Here is a 22694-nt window from a genome sequence, read left to right as displayed (position 1 = left end):
GCTTCCTAGCAAAAATCATGTAGTTCCTCCCCACGCATGGCTGTATTGCTTGACCTTCAGAGAGACGAGAGAGAGAAAACAGCTTTAAATAATTTCCCATTCAGATCAGTGGCCACTGAGTTGCACTCAGTCCTAAATTCTTCTCGCTCCACTGTGGCTTTTGAACATGTAGAGATAAGAGCTGCTCCTTGAGGAATCCAATAAGGGACAAAGGGGAGGGTAAACGCACTTTGGTGTTTTAGCTCATCTCTCACAACTTCCTTGCAGCATCTCTAACTGTACAGAGGCAAAACATGGGTCCCAGAGCTGTGAAATTCCAGTTGGACAAGCAAAGCAAAACAAACATAAACAATTATTTCAAGCTGCCCTGAAATCAACACCTAGTAATTTTCTCAGCAAAGAAACCAAACAAACCTGACAAGCTGAAGACCTAAGAAAACCTGCAGATGATTATTGCAGTAGGGTAATTTGATTCTCAAAAAACTCATCCATTACAACAGAAATGCAAAAGAAACAAAGTCACAGCAAGTGGATTTATGCAACAGTACCTATGTCCCCAGCTTCCAGAGAGCGCATTGGGACATATTCCTTCTCTCAAATCTTGGTTGCCATTGATTTTGTCTAAGCCATTAATATGCAATGGTTCTGATCTGCAAACATAGTAAAACCTGGAAAGCTTAGCGCTGGTTGGCCCTCTGGATGCACACACAGCCCCTTCAATCAAATAGCTAAGCCATTTTCATGGATATTTTACAAAATGAAATGCACTTTCAAACCTATTTGCTGCTTCGGAAAACAAACAGAAAGCTGGTTGGCTTCAGAGACAAAGACAAGATTTGTGATCAGAAGCAATTGTCAGACTCTGTGTCCAGCAAGAAACAATTACGTTTGCATTGCCCCAGGGAAGATTGCATGAACAGAGACAGCAGTCCCAGCGCATCCCTCATCAGCTCAGTGTCACCYCTACCAAAGCAGGAAAGGAGCCAGGCCATCTCTGTGCATTACCAGCCCTCCAGGAGCTGCACACAGACCAGGCTAGCTACTGGCCCTGTTGCACCCCTATCTGTAACACATTGAAAATGTAAAAGGCTGCTTGCTTTCCTGACTTCTGCTAGCTAAACATTCAGTTTAGACGCACTGAGTAAGCTGAGAGCTGCCACTCTGCAYCTTCTTGCTTGTATGCTGTCTGTGCTGCTGCTGCAGTATGTAGAGAGAATAATTCAAATCCTCAGTGCTGCGCCATCTGCGAAGTAACACCGACCAGCACTGTGACCTGCTGCAGCTTGGCTACGGCATACCTTTCCTGAATAGGCAACACCTGCTCAAATAGGAGGAGTCAAATATAGGTAGGGGTAGTGAGAATGAAGCTTGGGCATCCTGTCCAAACCTTACAGCCTTGTCTGTGTGTTCTTCCATTTCAACCAGGTTTGTTCTCTTGCCTCTGAGGCCTTTTTTTTTAGTATTTTCTTCTTACATCAGTAATGATCACAGGTCTTGGATAGCCAAGAACTGGACTCATCCTTGCATTAGATCTGCTGGAAGCAAAGCACTGCCATTCTGTTAGGATGCTGGTATAATCTCTAACTGATGAACCRACTAAACTTTCCAATACAATAGAGGGGGAGAAAGGAGCGGGTGCCCACAGATCAGGCAGTACTTGCTTTGGAGTATGATCTCAAAGCTTCCTGTTTAGCTCATGCCAATAGGTCTCCCTCAGTTGGAGACTGCAAAAGACAATGCCACGTGTCTTCCATACCAGTTATGTTTACCTGCACCATCACTCTCTGCCAGCATGCACCATGTCTCCTTGTAAAGTGTGTCAGGCCAACACAGATGGGAGCTGTCAAAAGCCTAGGCTCATTTCTTCTGTTTCATTCTGAATAGCAACAGGCATCATTAAAAAGCAATGTCCCCAGTAAGAACTGCTGCAGTGTTGAATGACAGTCATGTCTGGAGGACAACCACGCACTCGTATCAATCACACACACAAGGGAAATGATGCTGTCCACCATCCAGACACTGTGCCTCTAAGCACAAAGCAGAGAGAGATATTATGCCAACACATAAGCTGAACAGGAGCGAGCAGYGCACCCTGGCAGCAAAGACAGCTAACAGCATCCTGGGCTGCATGAACAGGAGCCCAGGCAGTTGCTGGTGGAGGTGATTGTCCCTCTCTGCCTAGCACTCCTTAGACAGCACCTAGAATAATGTATCTAGTTTTGGGTCCTCTCGATAATGAGGAGCAAGTTCAGCAAAGGGCCACAAGGATGGTCGGGGGGTGGAGCACTTATCTCATGAGGAAAGGTTGCCCAGAGTGTTTGTGTTATCTCCACTCTTGGATTTTTTCCAAGAGTGGAAAGGATAAAGCCCTGATAAGCTAATTTKATCTCATACCTGACCCTGCTTTGAGCAGGAAGTTGGTCCCTTTTACTTGAACTATCTTATGACCCTAAAAAGGTCTGTACAGCCCTTTATGCTCTCTCCATTAATGACCAATACTGAATGCCTAGGAAAGAGTGCAAAGAACAGGCAAACCCCAACCATTGGCAGGATCATTTTAGGCACTTCCTGAGCTGAGCTTACAGCACCAYGTTGAACAGGCCAACCCTCCATGAATTTTCAACACTTCAGCCTCCACAACTCTTGCTGCATCACAACAGTGAAACCAAGTAAGTACTACAAAGCGCATCAGCAGCAAGATGAGGCTAACAGTGCAATCCATTCACCATTTAGGCTCATTCCCTCTCTGCAGAACAGAGAACCATGTATGCATGGGCCTTAACAGTTATTGCTGCCTCACTGACCCAGGTCCACCCCACACAGCTTCTACTTCCACAAGGCAATGGCTCTGTAATCATTTCCCCATCACCCAGAGGAACTGTGAGATCAAGGCTGGACTGCTCTTACTCTTGTATTCCAGGTGAAAGCCTGCAGCAGAGACACTGATATCCGAATAGAAATGCAGGTAGAGCTGGTTTGAAGTGCTGTTCAGCAACGCAGGCACTGTAGTTCCTGGGAAAACAAGAGGTGCACAAAGATACTGAAGAGCATTCTTTTTTTCCTCCTCTGTCTTTASAGATTTGCTGCAGAAGAGGCTGAGAGCAGAAAGTCCTCTAACTCATCAAGCTCTGTTGGTTTTGATCACATTCTAATGAGGCCAACAGAGAAATACCCCAGGCCTCTCTGCAATGGCCTTTTCAAAGTCTGATGATGAATTTCATCATGTGAAGTCTTAGCACTTACAGACCGGTCAGGCTGAAGTGCTGGGAAGGGAAACTGGTGGTGAGAAACAGCATGAGTAGAGTATGAGTCCCTTGAGAGGGTCAGGCTTCATTCTGCCTTGTTCCCTGGAAGCTCTTGGAACAGCAAGTGGAGGCAGGTCTATCTGAAATGTAGCTCTGGAAGCAGAGTCTGCCAGGCTTTACACATGATCGTTCTCCTTCCCAAYACCTCCAAGCACTTTAAACATACCTGCTCATTAAATAACCAAGAATCGGGGCCATCTGTTTRCAAGTGAGTATGCTATTTGGAAGCTTTACAGTGCCCTTGAGCTGCTTGCTACTCCCTGCTCTGCTAGATGCCACAGTCCCCACAGCTAAGCAGCAGAAAAGATTRTAGCCCTTCATCCACTTTGGTGTAAACCAGCCAAGTTAGGTCCATCTGCCAGGCCTCTGGTCTGAGCTAACCTTAACTCAGCATAGCTGTGGGAATGGTGACTTCCAGGCTGCAGAAGTGCTCATGCACAACAGCAGCCTAGGGAGAATATCAGTGCATTGCACCACCGGGGAGTAGTGAAAGAGTGAAAGATAAAGTGAAGGAGAAAAGGCTCTTCTGTGGTACAACATTTTCCATCTATTTACTAGTAAAGGTGAAAATACTAAAAAGGAGCGTATAGTAGGTTTACGGGACAGAAGCAGAACTGTCTGAGAGCTACACGCACTAACATTTACCTCTCTGCTGCTTCAAGAGCTTAAAGATTATGACGATTTCCAGCATGGGTGTGCATTAGGAAGACTAAAAGACCTCTCTAAGGTCATCAAATCGTAGGGCAAGTCTCATCCAAGAGATGAGGCAACTGTTAGAGGCAAATAGCCACTCTAGTCTCTGGTACTACGTTCCTTTCTTGCCTTTAAGCTGCTAATTTTTTAACTACAGCATCCTGTCCAAAAAAACCCAAACCTGAGCAGCTGGTTCTGTGSTTAAGGCTCTCTACTCACATTTTCTGCAGGCATATAGCAGTCAAATTCCCAGTTCAGCAAAACACATGRCTCCCTTTAAGCACGTACTTAAATATATTCCTAGCTTGTGATGCACTTAAGCATGTGCTTAACTTTATGTATGTGTTGAAGTGCAGATGATGTGAAGAGGAGTTCAACATGCACTGATGGGCTCTGGGGAACGTGAGGCTGAACACCTACCAGAGAAACTTCCCAGCATGGTGGCAGTGTTATCCCCTCCATCAAACACCTCCAGGGAATCCCAGTTCTGCTCAGTAACAAAGCTGATTACCTGAATCTGAAGCAGAAAGAGAAGAGGAGGAAAAAAAGAAAAAAGAAAAAGGTAATAGTGCAACTCCTSAAATCATGCTAATAAACCAAAATAACACCATCAGGACCATTAATAAAGACAGTAACTTCTCCGGTGGCTTTAACTCACTCAGGACTGCTACMGTATCAGTGCTGATGCACTGGGAAAAACTGGAGACCTATTGGCTCTGTCAGTGTTTGGGTTTTACAGCTATTTTTAAGCAAACTCCATACTCCAAACTTCTGTATGTGGGGTCATGGCTTTTGCTACCACACACAGGCAGAGAGCTTGTAATTGTCTAGTTAATTTAGAGCAATAGAAAATCTGAGCCTTTTTCTTTTTTTTTTTTTTTTCTGTTTTGGGAAATCCCTGAAGACTTGCAATGCCAACCCAAGAAACAAAGTAAAAAACAGAAATCTCCACTAAACCACAAGATTATTGACAATAATCCAGATTTTTGAACCAGTGAAGCTCTTTATAACTGCATTGCTTCTCAGCTTTTAATCGAATCACTCAAGTTGCATTTTCACAYTTTTCCCCTTTCTCTACCATGCCCTATAAGCTTCAGAGGCTTATAGAAGTCACCTGACTCCAGCAGTGGGAACCTACAGGCAATTCTGAAATGAGTAGTTTCGTAAGAGTCAATAAATCTGCATTCACACTGAAAAGCAGCTCTTATACTTGAKCAAAGATATCATATATAATTGCAGAGTAGATTTGTTTTCTTTGATTACCATTAAAATGGATACTACCCTCATTTCTAAGTACTGGGAGTTCAAAGCATTCAATGCCCCATTAAGAAAAATAAGCTGCACTGTAGATCAAGTTTGGTGAACAGCCTAAGGGAGTTGGACAGTAAACCTAAGAAAAGGCTACAGTATCTGGGAAAAAAAAAYGGCTTTAATCTGTAAGCCTTAGATAAAATTTTCAAACACTGGGTACTCAAATTAAATTTCTAAGCTAAGACCCTTAAAAATGGAGGGGGGGGGAGGGGGGAGGAGGGGAAGGAGGAGTTTTAAAAACAAGTCAGGAGCCTAAATGACTTGTAGATGTTGGTCCTAAACAAAAGGCTTAATCTCCTGGGAGGCTCCAGTGGCTGCTCCATTCCCAAGCTGTTTGGCACCATCAGAGGTGCCAAAAAAAAAAAAAAAAGGAAAAAGTTGCAACTTTGGTAATTCTCATAGGTTGATTTCCATTTACTTCCAGCCTTCACGCATCTGCTTATTGGAGTGCCTCAGTTCTTTGAGGTCTCCTTGGACAAAGATTTCCTACTAAGCCTAATGCTTCTGAAGTATCCTGTTGAATTCAACAGAATTACTCCCCTARGCGCAGAGCTCAGCAGGGCACATTCACTGGACTGAACACTTTGAAGAGATTTCAATGCACTGCAGATCTTGATTGCCTGCACCCCCCCCACCCCCCCACACACGGAGTCTTCCCCTCTCTCTGGAAATTCTATGAAAAAAAACATTTTCCCCCCTGTTCTTATTCTGTGTTTACACATCCATTCCAAATATCTATCCTGCTCTTGCCCTGCCAAACATAAAATAAAACACACATACATAAAAAATAAATCACAAACCATTATTTCTGGCATTTTAACCTTTTTCCTCCATGATTTATTCTGAATAATAAACAAGCTATAAAGTTCCTGCAAAGTTTTTTTTCCAAAAAATAAGTGGAGTTCATCTAGCAGAAATTGCAATGACCCCTGCAGAGACATTACTGATCACACTGACCAGGTCGATACCTTTCAGCCTGCATAATTACACCCCTATCGTGATTTGCATTATTGAAAGAGAATGTGGCTTGAGAATGCGGCTTTTGTTTGCTTTTACATTTTTTAAATTATTTATTCCCTCCCCCTCTGACTTAACGGAATAAACATTTTTAAGGTTCTAATTCTAGTCTGACATGTGGATTCACAAGGGATCTGCATCTATTTACTGCCATGTATATAAATTAATTCACTCAGGAAGGTTTGCTACAGGAATGAATAATTCATGCAGAAGTGCTAGCTGGCACATTGATTACATAAAAATCCTGCTGCCGACTTGCCGCTACTAAGAAAGCCTTAATTTCACCTCCTCCTCTGATTTACAGTTGTTTAACCTTTAATTGTTGTACAAAATGAGGGCAAACCAATGCTTAAATTAGTATCTAATAACTCGGAACATTTGGCACACAAAGGGGAGCGCCGGGGGGGCCGGGTCGGGGCTGGCCCCGCTCCCCCATGCCGYCCTCGCTGCACCCGGCTCGCGCCCGGCCGGCCCCGGGGGAGCGAGCGCCGGCGCGGGCCGGCCGCGGGCAGGGGTCTGCGCCGGTGCGCTGCGCTCTGCCCCCATCCGGGCGCTGAACTCAAAGCTCRGCTCTGGCGCAGACCTTGCTGATTGCCTGCGCGCTCCGTTAGACCCCCAAATATCCACTCCCACTGCAAGAGGTCACACATAGTAGGAGGGGGAGAAAGAAAACAAAAAACCTTCAAACACTTCTTTGGCATTATGTTTTTGACTTCTACACGGGAGAGATGCATTTGCACGGAGAGGGGAGAGACGAGTACTTACGCCTGAAGACATGCTTTTAACAGCCCGCCCCTGCTGCTTCCCTCTAACCTTAGCAGACAGACGAAAGCAGCTCCACGGCCGAGGAGCTGGCAGCGAGGCTTTGCATTCAAAACACAGCAGTGCAGAATACAGACGTCTATTTACATCGGTTTAAAAATTAGGTGAATTATCACCTCCTGATCCCAAGAGTCCTGAGCAACTTGCAAAATGCCTCAACTGTTTAAATGTTCTGTTGAGCCGAACAGAGCCTCCTGCCATTTGGGGGTTTGGAAAACGGCTGAAATTTCAGACAAACAGGAAGGAATCAACAACGAGCTCTGAAGCTTTTGAAAACATTCTGTTAAATGGCCTTAAAAACACAGAAGAGGAGAGAGGGATTTGCTGGACTGGATGCCGCGAAAGCCCGGCAGAGGGCACAAAGCATCGCCGCAGGCCCTGCGCCGGGCTGCCGGCGTCGGTGAAGCCACCAGCAACCTGCCAGCCCCCACCAATCTCACCGGTTCTGCCCTTGCAGACAYGGATTTGGATTTCAAATCTGAATTAGCTGGTGTCACCAGACAAGTACCCAGCCCTGGGAGCAGCAGAGCTGTAACCCAACAGTGCAGACCCAACGTTTCTATAAATCTGCCGAGAGAATCGCAGCTGCTGCATGCGAATAGCTGCGAGTGCTGCAGAGAGGGAGCAACCCACCTACAAGTCTATTAGCCAAATACTTGATACAGAAATAAAAGCACTTAATGAACAAAACCCTTGCAGACAAAGTGGTGTAAAGAAGAAAGAAACCTGCTGATAATGAGGCCCATGGAATGAATGAGCCCATTAAAGAATCCATCTCCTCTGCGTCAACCGATGCCAGTGTAAYGTGCAGCGAACTGCCTTTCTGCGAGAGTGATGCACAGGGGTGTTGAATGGGAACTTTATCTAAGGTTTGGTCTCTGACGTTGGGCTTAATTCTCAACATCCTCTAGCTGGCAGGACTATTCCTGCAGAGGAATGATAAGGACCACAAAAACCTGGAGAGAGAGCTCATTTACCTGGAGACAATGAACAGCAAAGCTGTAATTGTATAATCACACTGCTGCAACTATGTTGGCATAACAAATCCACGCAGGCACTCTGAACAAGCAACTCTTCCTTGATACAGCTTACACTGCTTTCAACATTGAATAATTTAGTAGTATAAAGACATACGCCCAAAATAACACAACTATTTTGTCACACCAGAATAGTCACATGCCTCCAGCTGATTTTCCATAAAGAATATCTCCAGGAAGTAAAAACCCATTGAAATATTACCCACTTTGGCAGCTGTAGGGTAAATGAGTATCTGATTCTAGAAAAGAATTACACACRTTCAAACTATCTCTTTCCTGCGAGGGGCCACAAATCCAGAACAGGTGCCRTTATAAGCACACTAGATACTGTGAGTTCCTTCTCTCTGCATCGTGCTGCAGCAACAGCTGCTAATACCGTACCTGTATGCCAGCTCCTTCGGGGACTGTTATCTTCCACACACAGTTGAGACTATTCAGGTAAGGCTCAGGGAAGCCAGGGGAAAGGATGGTACCTTTGCGTTCAGTCAAATTTCCACCACAAGGCACTGAAATAAGCAAAGTATTGCCTTAAATATGGAAGGATTTAGCCTTTTAACAAGTCATATACCCTTTAAAACATCTGCTTGCGAACAGAGAAAGCAAACAGGAATTGGCTCATGATTTAAGGAAATAATCCGTATGAATAATACCCTTTTCAGTCACTCTTTCATGTAACTTCTATCACAAGTTYCTTGGGAACAGCTGTCCTCCAAAGGAAGCTAGAGCAGCTTCAGACAGACCTAATTTACCTTAGATGTTGTGCCAGCTCCTAGAACTGAGTTTTGGATGAAAAGGTCACTTCCCTGACATTTGGGCCTCGCTGGCCTTGTTCACAGCTAAGAAACAAGACCTTGCAAGAGGTAAGAAGCATGGCATTTTCAAACCATCCCAAAGAATTCCATTTGCTTTTCTGCCGAACTGTTCTGTGTTTTCTTCCCCCCAAACAAAATATACCTACCCACGCAGGTGGGTACCGAAACGTTCCACTGCGCCAGGGCTCCCGGCATGGTGAGGCACTCGATGCTCCGCGAGCCCCGCAGCGCGTACCCCGCGCTGCACTCGAACCGCACCACGGCGCCCACCGCGAAATCGCTGCCCAGCCGCCTGCCGTAGCGCGGCTCCGGCACCGAGCTGCACTGCGTGGCGCTGGTCCGAGGAACCGCTGGGATTGCAGACAGCAGGAGACAGCAAGTGAGAGTGCAGTTGTAAAAGCCAAAAAAAAAAAAAAAAGACTTGTAAGAAAAGCAGCTAGAACACTACTGAGCCATGTGTGGTTTGTAAGAGGACGGGTTTATGCAAGAATACCCAAAATACCTATGACCTGCACCACTGCTCACATAACCCCAGGGCCAGCAGAGCTCAACCTGCTGCATCCAGCCAACAAGCAGGTGCTCTTCCTCCCTCCAAACTACTGAAAGAATCGCATCAACCAGCAGCTCTGCTTTCCAATTCAGGTTTCTTTCAACACGCTGTTGATGGTTTGTGATCCCCTTATCTTGGGGAAACTTGCAATAGAAGGGGTAGAAACAAGGATAGCAGTAATACGCTGTGCAACAAGTTAGYGTCATTCTTTCCAGCTTCCTGGCCAAAATCTGTAATATCAAGCATCCCAAGCTCTTCTGTACCAAACAAAAAGGGAGATAAAGCCAATGTCTGACGTGGTTTGCCTGGTAGACAGTTTCCATGAAATGCCTTTCTGYATAGACATAAACACCTACATTCCAGTAAGTATTTAAAGATGGGCACCAGATTACTTTCTTTGCATTGCATCAATCAGTGAAGCATCTTGACATTGAGCTTATGACTCGATTTTCCGTGAAATACACTATACCAATGAAAATATTATCCCAGAGGTAGAGAATGGAAATAGCATGTTCAGTGCTCTTCGAGGCATTCTGCAAAAGCCAGTTACTTGGCAGGTACTTAAGAAAGGGAGGAGACAGGTTTCACGTGCATGAAAGACTCTTTTCTGTGGCTTTGATTTAACTGGCAGCTCTGCARGAGTATTGAATGCTGCCGAGTAAACACTGTTTTAAGGTTAATTCAATTATTAGAGATCCTGGAGCTTTCTGAACCACTACTTATTATCATTGGTTACATCCACATTAACCCAAACAGCACCTCACCTTATTGTGCCTGCTGCTAAAACAGAGAGAATGCTCCTCCTTGCCCACTTTTACACAGTGCTTTAAAACGCACGTTAGCCATGTTAACATGTGCATCACCTGGATGGGAGAGGCTTTGAGAGAGAGAAAATTCGTCCTTGTTTGTGTAAAAATGAGAGTAAATGCCATCAGATAGTGGCCAGGCACTTTCTTTTTTTTAAAGTRTCTCTCCATGCAGAAGTCACTGAGCAGTATGCAGCCCAGGGCTGTAACTGTAATTAGTATGTGGGAGGGAGGAGGTAATCTTTATTAATTTCACTAAAACCTTTGATTTGGTGAAATCTTTTAACTATTACTACCAGAATTACAGTTGCTTTACAGTAACTAGGCAGAAATTCAAGAAAACAGATCTCTGAGTACTGTAAAACCCAAACCACATTCCCCTTTTCCCTGGAGAAGGTACAGGCCGCCTCCCTACTTGTCCCCACTTCTAAWTATCGTACATGTAAAAGCTTGGCTAAACCACAGCTAACTATACGGACCATGTGGGTGAGAAAGCCCTTCTGTTTTCTGCTATTCTGTGTATCACTTTCTATTTACCACTCTAAAATCTGAGTGGGATCCACCCAATGCAACRCAAGCTGTTACTGAAAGTACCAAGGGGTGAAAGTTTGACAGCAGGAGACCTGAGCCTACGACACACAGTGAGGAAGGTTTTTACCAAGCTGCTAGACAAGCATTCAGCCACTTACACTGAGAAATGTGCTAAAATGCCATCGGSAAAAATGCTTGGGTATAAATTTTGAGAGCTCACGGCATACTTGGGACGTGATTCCATGAGCTACTTCCGATGCTAATCTTGGGATGTGTGAGGGTTGAGGCTGAGGGAGAATGGCAGGTCTGAATAKCAAGTAGATAAAGGAACTGGAGAGACCTGCAAGTCCACAGCTACCAAAATAATCTCCTTTGATATTTCCTGTTTAGACACAAAGTGTGCAGTGACCCGCATATGTCAAAAGCAGCTGATGGTATTCAGCAGACTTCAGGACATCATTGTATTTTAGAGTAGTCATCTCATAACCAACCTGAGAATATCTCCAGAACACAACTGTACTTACCTTGGTAGACAAAATGGAAACCTTTGGCTGTAGACTGACCCTTGGAACTAAATTTGACGAGAATTTGGTTGGTGGTAGCTAATGGTAACGATTCACCTGGATGAAGAGAGAGGAAAAAAACAGAAGAGACAAATTAGAGCTAGAGAAATGTCCCCCTGAGGCCTTTCTAGGGCTTGCACCGCGTACTGTTCTGCACAGAGCACGGTGTTAAACGGCAGACTGTACATTTTAGCTTAAGGCCTTGATCTCACCTTAAAAACAAAGAGGTATGAGAAATGATCCTGTAAGGACATCTGGCTGGAAAGAGGGGCTGAGGGTCTGGTACCAACCTTATTTCTGGGAGTTCATGGCTCTGGACAGCCCAGCGCTGTCACTCATTTTTCTTTCAGAAAAGAAAAACTGTAGAGAAAGAGCAGGCTTCAAATTTTCAAGTGGCATAATAATAAGAAAGTAAATAGCCAAGACTTTCAGAAGTGACTAGCAGCAAGGTAGATGACTCAGGTACTTCGGAGGGTAGTGGGTACAAAGGTCACATTGAGCACCCAAGAGAATAGGACCTGATGTCACCAGCTGATCACCCCTGGATTGGGCAGGTTTCCCTCTCAGCMACCTCAGATAAAGCCAAAGTACTTCCACATTTCACAACCCGATGTTCRCTTACAGGCTGGCAGTGATGTCTGGAGAGGAAGGAGCCCTTCGACCTTTAAAAGCTCTCTGTTTCCAGAAGCAACAAGGACAYGTCCCTACCTGTGTGCGAGCCCGAGAGCGAGCTGAGGAGCCGCGAGTGCTGGTTGGGGCCATCATGAACTTCAATGACGTCGTTGAGCGCGGTCTGGAAGAAGGCAAACTGCCCGAAGACCACTGCGAAGGGAGGGAACGCTGTTAGGGGGCAGTGGGATGGCTCGCACCGCAGCCCTGCAGAGCCCAGCCGCCAGGCTSAGGCATTTCAGCCGCTTTTCTTTCAGAGCTTGGCAAGACGAAAAGGGCCCGACTGGCGGCCCTGGAAGATGGAAGCCCTTTATTTATCCACAAAGAAGGCATAGYAGAGACCGCAAGCAGCCTCCCCAGGGTTTTCTTGCCAGTATGCTTTAACACTGATTCTCAGGCCAAAAGGGATTGTTTTATGAATCATCCTATTTGCCCGCCTACATAACACAAGGTATGTAATTTCACCAACTGATAATTATTATTTATTATTTGTATTGAGCCTCTGTTGTGAACCAGGCCCCCACTGGGTTAGGTATTGTACAAAACCTGAACAAAATAACAGTCCTTGTTTTGAAGAGCTTAATTTCTTCATCAAGCCCCTCTGCTCAAGGAAGACCACTGCTAGGAAGAGAGGACACTCAAATTTTTATTAACAGTCAGTCCTAAGCCTGTCTACGGAGACTGCTAACGAGGGAGCCATTCAGTGCTATGGGTCTTACTGAATACATCGTAAATGCACCTAAGAGCAGGCAGAGCGTGTAAATGGGAGAAGATAATAACGAGAAGGTCCAAGCATTTTTTGAGCTAGAACAAGGAGACTTTAGTTATTTATCTGTATTTTTCAGAATACAATAACAGTTTTTTCCTTTAAAACCTGCACATAGAAGCTATTTTTTCCAGTGTCTCCCCTCCTAGCTTTGCATTTTCAAATTGTAAGTGCCCAGTTACAGATTCACAAGCTGAGAGGTCCCTTGCTGTGAAATTCATCATCCACCAAGCTACAACATTTGTTTCCTGCGCATTCAGGTTTCCAATATAGCTTTGATGCTGGGAACACTGAAAAAATGACTGTGGCACACCTTGACGCCTGCTGTCCTCAGAATCAGAAAACTGAAGGAGATGGAAAATGCACAATATTTGCTACTAATGGTTTTCCTGGTTGTTTTTAATGAAGCTATTGAAAGGTAGCAGGTGGAGAAGGGAAACTAATTTAGCTGTCATCCTATCATGGGCAGAAGTCTGACTTGCAGATTAAGACTCACTGTCTAGCCCACTAGATACTGTGTTTCTTTAGACAAGTATCAAGATCCGCTATGGTAAAACAGATTGAGAGCTGTAAGGGAACGATGAAAGTTGGTGCAGCGTTTCACCAGTTTGATCCAGGAGCTCAGACCCAACTTGGCTCTGTGCAGGAAGAAGGACACATCGAGGGAGAAGAACTGGTAACTCAAGTCTAGTGCAAGAAAGAACACCCCTATTTCACACCTTGCTATCTTACCAGAGGAAATGAGAAACAACTGAAAGGGCCACAAGGATTGATAACAGCTAGATCAATATAACGCACTGAGAAGCAGTATAAAATAGCAGAATTTAGAGATATTCACTAGCCACAGCTGTCAGTGCTCTTAAATGCTCTTAAAGATCTTTAAATTCTCTTTAAAAAAGAAAATATTTTAACCAATATTAATATCCATCCTGAAGATGTCTCAAGGGTTTCCAGAAGGCCGATCATTCTTGTATCCAAACTCTGACCAAAATTAAGTAGCATCAGAGTCTACAAAAAGAATGATGGTCTGCTTATGCGTATGTGGCTCTGATGCACATTTAGGCCTCAATTCAGCAGAGCACTCAAGGCAGCAGTACTTCCATGTCTACTCCTTCAAGTATGTTACCGAATCACAGATTYGATGCTGTCAAAATCACAGCTATCAGCAAGAATCTCCTTCCTCTCTCAAAAGGAGGTTTGCTTTGATCTGTAATTGCATGGTATTCATTTTGCAACATATCATGCTCAGGTCATGGTAAACATACAGGAAAAAACCTCTACAAAGAAATTTTACTGAGATAAGACATAAGAAAGGAGAACACTTTTCAGAAAGCATCTTAAAAAGCCTAGAAAATCTACCATTTCAGCTTAGACAGCTTTCTGTCAACTGACCTTGAACATGAGGATTATGTATAACCAGGCAAGGGCTGATTCATAGTGGTCAATCCTAATCATTGGACAAGGTCAACATCTTCCAAATACATCCTCAATTATTCAAAAAAATAAGATTTGCTGTTTAATTTTGAAATTTTACTTAAATGTAATTTAAAAATGAAAAAAATCATTCCTAAGTACTATAACTACATATACAGAAAAATAAATGSGTATGTGCTTCTCTCTGCAGACAGATTATTTAGCACCAGAGTTAGCATGTGTTTATGGTGGATACATCTTGTACTCTCAGAGGTCTTCTGAGTCTGCTGCTAGTATTAATCATCCTAAATTACTTTTTGCTGATTTTTCAACTCTGCACTACTGTACACAGTGGAAGAACCAGAAGGGGAATCACAAAACTGGGTTTTTTTGCTAGGTTTGTGTTTTCTCCTTACTTTTGATAGATCTCAAAATTCAGAAAATTCCCATCATCCTTATTGACTGCAATAAAATGTAACCTGCATATAACAGCATAATATTCACAATATTTATCAGTCTTCCTTATCTCTATTTATGTATATATATATATATATATATACACACACTTAATCTACTGTTCTGTTAACAAAATATGCCCTTCCCCCCCAAAAAAAAAAGGTCAGACAGACAGTAGGACCGATTTGCAGATGTCTGAGCATCTGTCCAGCAAACATACCATAGTCCTTCGGCACAACAATGAAGTACAAGCAGACTTGTCCACTGGTGTAATTCTGGGGATAATTTGGCGAGAGAACTACGCCATCCGAGCCTGTGTACTGACCGCCGCAGGGGGCTGCAAGAGAAGGTCAAGAAGAGCGCGCTGCGGGAGCCCTTCCCGAAGCCTGCCTCGAACCGCTCGCCGCTGCGCTGGCTGCTCTGCAACCCGGCCCGGCCCGCGCGCTCCGCACTGCAGCGTCAGCTGCTCCCCTCTATGATCGATTCGGTGCTTCAGGCACTGCTGCTCTCGCTGCAAGTTCTTATGAAGAAAAATGAGGCTTATCCCACCCTCAGTTCATGCCTGCTTCACATCTAATTATAAAGACCGTGCCAAGGCTTTGGGCCGCCCCGTATGGCCCTGCCGCCTAACTCGTGATCTGCGCCGCGCGCCGCCCGGGCCCGCGGCGCAGGACGTGGCCAGCGGGCTCCGCTCCTTTCGCCTTCCTCAGCGGCAGGAGCCGGGCTCGCGGCAGGAACGCTCCCCTCCCCTCCTGCACATTTTCAAGTCAGCAGTAAGTCAGGAATTCTTSCAGTCACGTCACAGGCTGACAGCTATCTTGTCTCACCTTTCGTATTAAGGAAGTCTGGCTGCAAACTCATTATTTAAACATTTTTTTTTCATTAAACGAGACCCCTCCCACCTGAAAAAAATCCAGATCCCCTAAGAAAAAAATGCTATCTGTTTTCTGAATAAACTCTGACCCTGCTCAGGWAAGCACAAACATAAGGGCTTTCATTAGCAGTGATCAGGTTGGGCAAACGTTTAAGTAGCCTCTTGAACCTTGTCTTGCACTAGGGACACAGGTTTCATCATACTAGACCCAACAGATAGTCCCTTTAGTCCAGTTTTCTGTCTCTCTCAAAGAAGGCTGAAGAAACCTCATGTACTTCAAGCCATGAAATAACAAGATACAGAGAGCTGAGCTCCTCCTGACATCAGGGTGTTAAAAAAAAAGGGGGAGGGAGAAATTATGAAACACTGAAACCCCCCTTCGCTGCCCCCTCCCAAGCCGCTCCACCCAGCTGTAACATCCAGCTTCGCATACAGACAAACCGCGGAAGGATTCGGGGCCGGGCCGAGCGCTCCTTGCCCACCTTTCCCCCGGGCCTTACCCGTGCAGGTGGGTCGAGGTTTGTTCCACGTGGGTTTCCCATCGCCTCCCATTACGCACGTCAGGGTGGAGACCCCCTCGATGTCATACCCGCCGTCGCAGTAGTAGGTGATCGTCGATCCCAGTTTCAGATCTGTCCCCACCCGCGTACCGTTCTTAATAGAGCCAGGATCAAAGCATGACTCCCTGGGATTCTCTGCAAAATCAAATCGCCAAGATCTTCACCGGTCTGATAGAGTTAAAGTCTGAATGATGATACATGTTGGGGCTTTTTTTATCTGGGATTCCACTCGAGCATGTTATGAACACTAGAGCCATTTGTAGGATTTAGATTTCCAGCATCTTYTCGTGCTGCTCAACGAGGGGCATTACACAGGCCAGATTCTGCTCAACACCATTCTGATGCTCAGCAAAACTATACCAGAAGAAGGAAAGCTTCAGTTCACGCAATTATTATTGGTACCTAAAATCCAATCAACCAGGCAAAGCTTTGATTTAACTATTCTCTCTCTCCCTTGCACTGGGGACAGGCTGCAGAAATTTTGCAACATGAGCATACAAACACAGACTGAACATGCAACATATTTTAGATGTGCTTCATCTGTTCGCATAATCTCCTTGGCACCTATCATTCCAGTATCCAAGAACTTTCTGTTCTCACCGTGAAAATGCATAGTGCCATGTGCTGGAGGGTTGACTCTCCAGATGTGCAGCATGGCTGCAATTATTGCAAAATAATTACAAGCACTTAGACAAAATGAAGACATTTTTCTCTCTGTTCACTATGCCCAGCAGAGTTAAAAACCCCATTTACATATGAAAATTCCAGTAAAGACTACAAGGCTGTCAGGATATGGATATTTCTTTCCTTCTCATTCTGAAGGCTTTTTTCTTTCCTTTTTTTTTTACTTTTCTTTTTTTCCCCTCCATGAAATAATTAGAGGCTTTGATTAATCCTGCTCTTTTGTCATTTGGAAATTGCTCATTAAAGATGAGGGCTTTTCTGAGAGCAGTGGGTTTGTGAACAATTATAGTGTATTTAAGCATTAAATCATAGGCTTTTAGTATGGGGGGGTGTGAAGAAGGAGAAAGAGTCAAGGCCCCAAATCTTGCTTTTCTTTCTTTGCAGTGAGAAACAGGATTAGCTCTACAGTTTCCTTTATACAACARCTGTACCACCAGCTAGTGATTCAGGTAAGGAGGGTGAAAAAATGTGAAACTTTTCCATGAAGAACTGCCMTGAACCTACACCAGGTGAGGATGCTACTTTTTCCTGCAACATCAGATCCCAATTTTGGGGCCACGGACTGGTCAACTCTCAATACTTCTCACAGACCAGAAGACATTTGCATCATAAAATTTTAGAGTCAAAATGATAATATGATTCCAGGAACTAACTTCATGAGCTCCTTGTGGACTACCCGTGGTCAGTGAACAACCAGTAGTCAATTCCACTGCTCTCAGAAGAGATGGAGTCCAAGAGGGGAAGGGTGGGTGAAGAACCGGAGCTCCTCTTTTACAATTGCAGTGTCCTGCYGCACGAGTTTGAACAAGCCACTTCTCCTCCAAGCATCTTTGCTCTCCAAAAAGCAAACAGGATGTTCCATTTACCTGCTCGTGGGAAGGCAGGAGCACACGCCCATGTGTCTACAAGTGCAATGCAGCATTTTAGAAAGAGCAACATGATGAAGAAGATTTGGGCTCTAAGACAGAATTCAACACTTTTATTCCATTATCTCCTGTGATCTGAGATATCATCTAGACATAACAGAGAAATCTTGATTATCACAAGAAAGATTAAAGGACCAGAAAGCTTTTTTCATGMGCAGCACTGGAAATCGAAGTCCTTCACTCTCTGGTCAGCTCTGATGAACATATTCTATCCTCACTCATCCTCATGCTTGTAACACATCAGCTACCATTGGAAACCAAGCAGGCAGCCTTTACCATTATGGCAAGTCTATGAAATATTCCTGTATAAAATGGTTGTCACAACACACTCAGAGACGTGGTGTTGAGACAAGGATCAGACCTGAACTGCAGAGCTGCAGTGCAAGATATGGACATGGGCTCTGGTGAGAACTGGTACCTCTGTGCACCCAGCAATTCCTTCTGGGCATCAGTCAAGCAGGGCTCTGCAGATGAGCAGTGCAGCTGCATGGCTGAGAGGCCACTGCAGCATACAAGCCATTTGCAAGAGTAAATACACTACTCACTTCTCCAAAATATTTCTTTATTCTGCAAACCTTTATTTCCCTGAATTACTAATATTCATTTTAGACTCTTCCATATAAAAGCTGCACCTAACAGCTTCTTCATGACCACTTTATGCCTCTCTTGTTATTTTGAACAGTCTCACTGCCTTTCATGTAAAAAGTTGATGTGGCTTCAACCTGCCAATCAGCCTCCCACCCAGCTGTCAGATGTCTTAGCCATGTGCTTGATCTCAGCCTCTGCTCTTGCTTTGAAAAATCATGATGTTGAGTGCTCAAGTCACTCTGCTGACTGCTGAAAAGGGGGTGGCGATTGACTGCTAAGCAATGTCTCTGTGGCTTTTGTTGCATTTTCCTCATCTGACTGTTTCGCTTTTCCCTGGAGGGTCTGTGCCTTCAGGGACACCACTCACCTTAGCTGACGATGAATCCTGACACACTAGTCCTATGCATACCTCTAGCCAAACACTCTTCTACTGGCAAATTGCCAYGATGATCCTCAGCAGTAGGTTACAAAGGGAGGCAGGAGTATTTGGTTGCATGGTGACAGCTGAAGACTCATAAGGGGGATGTGGAAAAGCCACAGCTTCCCAAGCCTTTGATTTATTGGACTACAAAGTGAGGACAGCACTGCTTGTCCATTCAGAATTAAGGTTTTACTTCACTCAAATACTTCAGAATTAGCCTAATGTCCTAATTAACGTGTACCCAGGCTCCAAACATTCAGAAAAGAGTCAAGACAGAAATGCCATGAGAATTGGCTCATTAGTCCACAGAAAGGAGAAGTGTCCTTTGCTTCTCCCCTCCTTYCCCAAGGAAAACTCAAATCACGCAAGAGCTCCTAGACCAGGAGGTCAGGCTTTCATCTATGTGTTCAAGAGCAGCTTCATCAGAGAGTTGTGGTCCTCCCTGTGCATCGTGAGCTCCATGTCCGAGAGCAAGGGCAAGCCTTTAATATGCACAAAACCTTAAAGCAATGCTTAAAGGAATTGCCTAAAGGACAACTTTTCACAGTGATTATCATCTATGGAAGAAGAGACAAATTACACATGAAGATGCACCAGTCAAGGTGCAGCTTTGGCATTCCTGGAAGCTTTGCTGCTGCTGCACCAGCCAGACAGGAGTACAGCCTCCTTTGACTCATCCCAGCAAAATGGACTGMCTTTTCCAAGAAACAGATTTGTATTTTCAAATGCAAGTTGTTTTAGGTTCAAGCTTCACCTCCAATTTCTGACTATTTTAATGGCAAAACACTGGGTATTTTTAAACATTTTGTCTTGCAATAGATTATACAGAACAGTGCTTCCATGGAGAATTTCCACCTTAAATAACCCATAAGAAATGCTGAGTATATGTTTATAAGCTCAAGATGGGCAAAATGAGTCTGGTAAAATAATAATGGATTTGAAATAAGGGTGTCCCCCCCCCATTTTGGAAGGGTGAAAAGTAATCAATTTTGCTTCATTTGCTTTCAATTTCATGCCTCTTCACTTCTGGCCTGCAACAGAAACAGGAAGTACTAAAAATCCTCCTGCTTTGGAGCATCCAACCTGGAAACTCTCTCCCAAACCTGAATACGCACCCTGGGTCACATTCATCCCTGGACCATCAGGACACATCGCTCATACGGACAGAAGGACTAATGGAGTCTGACCCGCTTACATGTCCACAACAATTACATCCAAAATGCTCAAAGGATAAAGCAGGAGGAAGAATGTCTGGAAAAAGCACTGTAAATGAAAAGCCAGCCCTTCATAGTATTAAGAAAGCATGGTCAGTCTCTGTGTAAAAATATCAGAGTGTACGCATATGTTAAATGTATCTCAATAAAATATGCAGTTTGCAGTGTGTAAATTGATTAGGGGAATATACCTGGCTTCCCAAAGGGAAATCTTAGCTTTCTGTAGCTGAGACATTCATAAAATATTCTTAAGCAACAACTGGAACAGGACATCAATCTTAAGTATGCTGCAAGCAATCTTTTTCCTTACTTATGCTTTTGTTTTATAACTGTCTTTCCTATTTTGTAATCAAGAACTTATCATCCACTTGATTGGTTAAGCTAACACTTGTTGGGCTCAAGTCAATCTACCATGAACACGGCACAGTGCTTTCACAGACATGCCATTAACTAAGCCGGTGTTGCAAACAAGCACTCTGTTAAGGATTATTATAATAATTCCAAAAGATCTGCAACAGGATGTCTGAGGAGAGCACTTCCTTTTCAGGAACTAGCTTGAAATCAAAATCTACTCACTACTGGTAAGTCATCCCAAAGAATAAATTCCTCTCCAACTGAAATTCCAAACGATTGCTTTTCAGTTTCCCTTCACCCTTTGAAACAATCCAAGGCTTTATGCAGACAGTACACCAAACCTCTAAATTTAAGTGYGTGTGGGGAGAATCCACTTATGATTTCTTTGCTAGCAATCTTATTTTGATTTTTCATTCTGCTGCACGGCTGATGGTGCATCACAGGTGTAAAGACAAGATATGTGTCCAGCTATTAGAAATCTTGCCGGTGCAGTTTGTGAGTGTAGCCAAATTGGAAGATTGCCTAGCTGAAGATCTGCCCTAGAACACCTTTCTGTGGCACTGCTGCATTCCCACTTCGCTCTCACTGCCATGCTCTACGCAAAAACTGGCACAATAAAAGCCCAAGGCTTTCTTCTCTCTCGCGCTCTCATTTTCTGCATTCCTCCTAGCCCCAGAGGAGGACTTTCTCTTGAAGAGCCATTGCCCCCGAAACAATTTCAAACGAAGAGCTGAGGCTGTTTGAAATTCACCCGACACGCTGTAGCTTCAGGCTAGTGATACAATCCCAGTCCCGGAGAAGACGCAGGAGTTCAAGGAGGGAGTGACAGATGGCTGCTTTGTTTCCTTCCCCTCCGAACATCACCAGGAGAGGACCACAAAGCCCCTGGTAATTAACAGCATTCTGTATACAGCCGACACAGGTGATATATGGCATTCCGGAGCGAGGGGCAAAAGCCGACGTGGGCTGCAGCAGTGACCAGACGGAGGGAGGCTGGAGGGAAGACGGTGCCTTTGAACCGTACTTGGGATTCCTCGCTGGCCCTGCGCCGAGCTGGATATTTGATTTTCTAGCGCACACGCTCCCTCTCCGCCTTTCTTTCTTCTTCTTCAATTCCCCACAGTTCTATTTTCTGCAGTTTCTCAGACTTGAATCCTGAGCTCCTTTTAAAGTGTGGGGAAATTAATGAGCAAACTTAAAGTCTCATTCTTCTCTCCCAGCAGTTTAGCTTTGTGGGAAGTATGTAGGCACGGTTAACACCGTAGGAGTGTTTAGGAGAAAAATGCATCACACAGCAACCCTAATTTAATGAGATTTCATTTGTTAACTACTTTTTGTCTGTCCAAAAAGAATGGGAAAAAACAGCAAAACCCAAGACTGAATTTTCAGTAAAATTAATTCTAGTGGGAGCAGGAAATTTTCAATCTGTTGAATCTTAAGCACTGTTAATTGTCTTTTCCTTATTATTTTATTACTGTACGGGAGGTAAATCCATCTGTTCAGCATAACAAACAGGAGCTGTCATTTCAGATCAGAACACTATCATTCAGCCTTTGCCCAGGTGAATCCCAAAGCAGGAACTACAGACTGGAGCCTGGAAACGGGAGAAGAGAACTGCCCGCTCACACAGAGAGATCGGCAGCAGCCCTGCAGAGCTGGCAGCAGCCCGTCAGCCCTCCAGCACGCGCTAACTCTGCTCCGGCAGCACAGGCTCGGGCCAGTAAGGCTCAGCAGCCGGTTTCACAGCATACACCACGATGCAAAGCCATGTTTCACAGCAGCACACATCCAGAACCTGGGAAGCCATCAACACTTCTCTTCTATATTGCAAATACTCCATATAGGCCAAAGTGTGTTACAAGGATCATTTCTTTCTAGCTCCATTTTTTTCCATTTCTTAATCTTTWTCTGCACAATCCCAGCTCATCAGATCCATTTTTTCCAGAGCAAATTATTTACCACAGTTTGCAATAATTCTGCTCTTCTATCTGCACGACACACAAGCAAGGAACAAGCTTTGACAAAGCACTCGGGCTTTTTTCCCCCATCTCCCAGAACTGTGCTAGGTTTGTCACTTCTCACCTTGCTCTATCGACAGASAGCTAAAGCACCCAGGGAAAACTCTAATCACTTCCCCTGTCTCTCCCCATTAGAGCTGAAGCCACCAAAAAGTTTTATTTCTTCCTCAAGCAATAAGGAAGAAAAGCCAATATTCTAATAACACAGGATACCTGTGAACGGACTGTTCTGCTCATTTCCCTGCTACTAGCGAAATCAGTCCTTCAGTGATTTTTTTTTGTTGTTTCTTTTTTGGTTGTTTCT

General features: G+C 44.4%; 1 protein-coding gene across 1 annotated transcript in view; it reads right to left on the bottom strand.

Moving 5' to 3' along the window:
* The window catches only part of CSMD2 (CUB and Sushi multiple domains 2), a 324269-nt gene that overhangs the window by 66917 nt on the left and 234658 nt on the right, over positions 1–22694 (bottom strand). The window contains exons 30-37 of the mRNA XM_085306730.1: positions 16126–16320; positions 14972–15088; positions 12156–12269; positions 11409–11504; positions 9144–9347; positions 8567–8691; positions 4419–4515; positions 2908–3012 (exon numbers count right to left, since the gene is read on the bottom strand). Coding sequence (XP_085162856.1) covers positions 2908–3012; positions 4419–4515; positions 8567–8691; positions 9144–9347; positions 11409–11504; positions 12156–12269; positions 14972–15088; positions 16126–16320 — 1053 coding nt within the window. The remainder of the gene's footprint in view (positions 1–2907; positions 3013–4418; positions 4516–8566; positions 8692–9143; positions 9348–11408; positions 11505–12155; positions 12270–14971; positions 15089–16125; positions 16321–22694) is intronic.

The sequence above is a fragment of the Rhea americana genome, unplaced genomic scaffold (assembly GCF_003343005.1).
Source record: "Rhea americana isolate MKP2758 unplaced genomic scaffold, rheAme1 scaffold_246, whole genome shotgun sequence".
In the NCBI taxonomy this organism is placed as follows: Eukaryota; Metazoa; Chordata; class Aves; order Rheiformes; family Rheidae; genus Rhea; species Rhea americana.
This window is presented reverse-complemented; position numbering and strand designations above follow the sequence as displayed.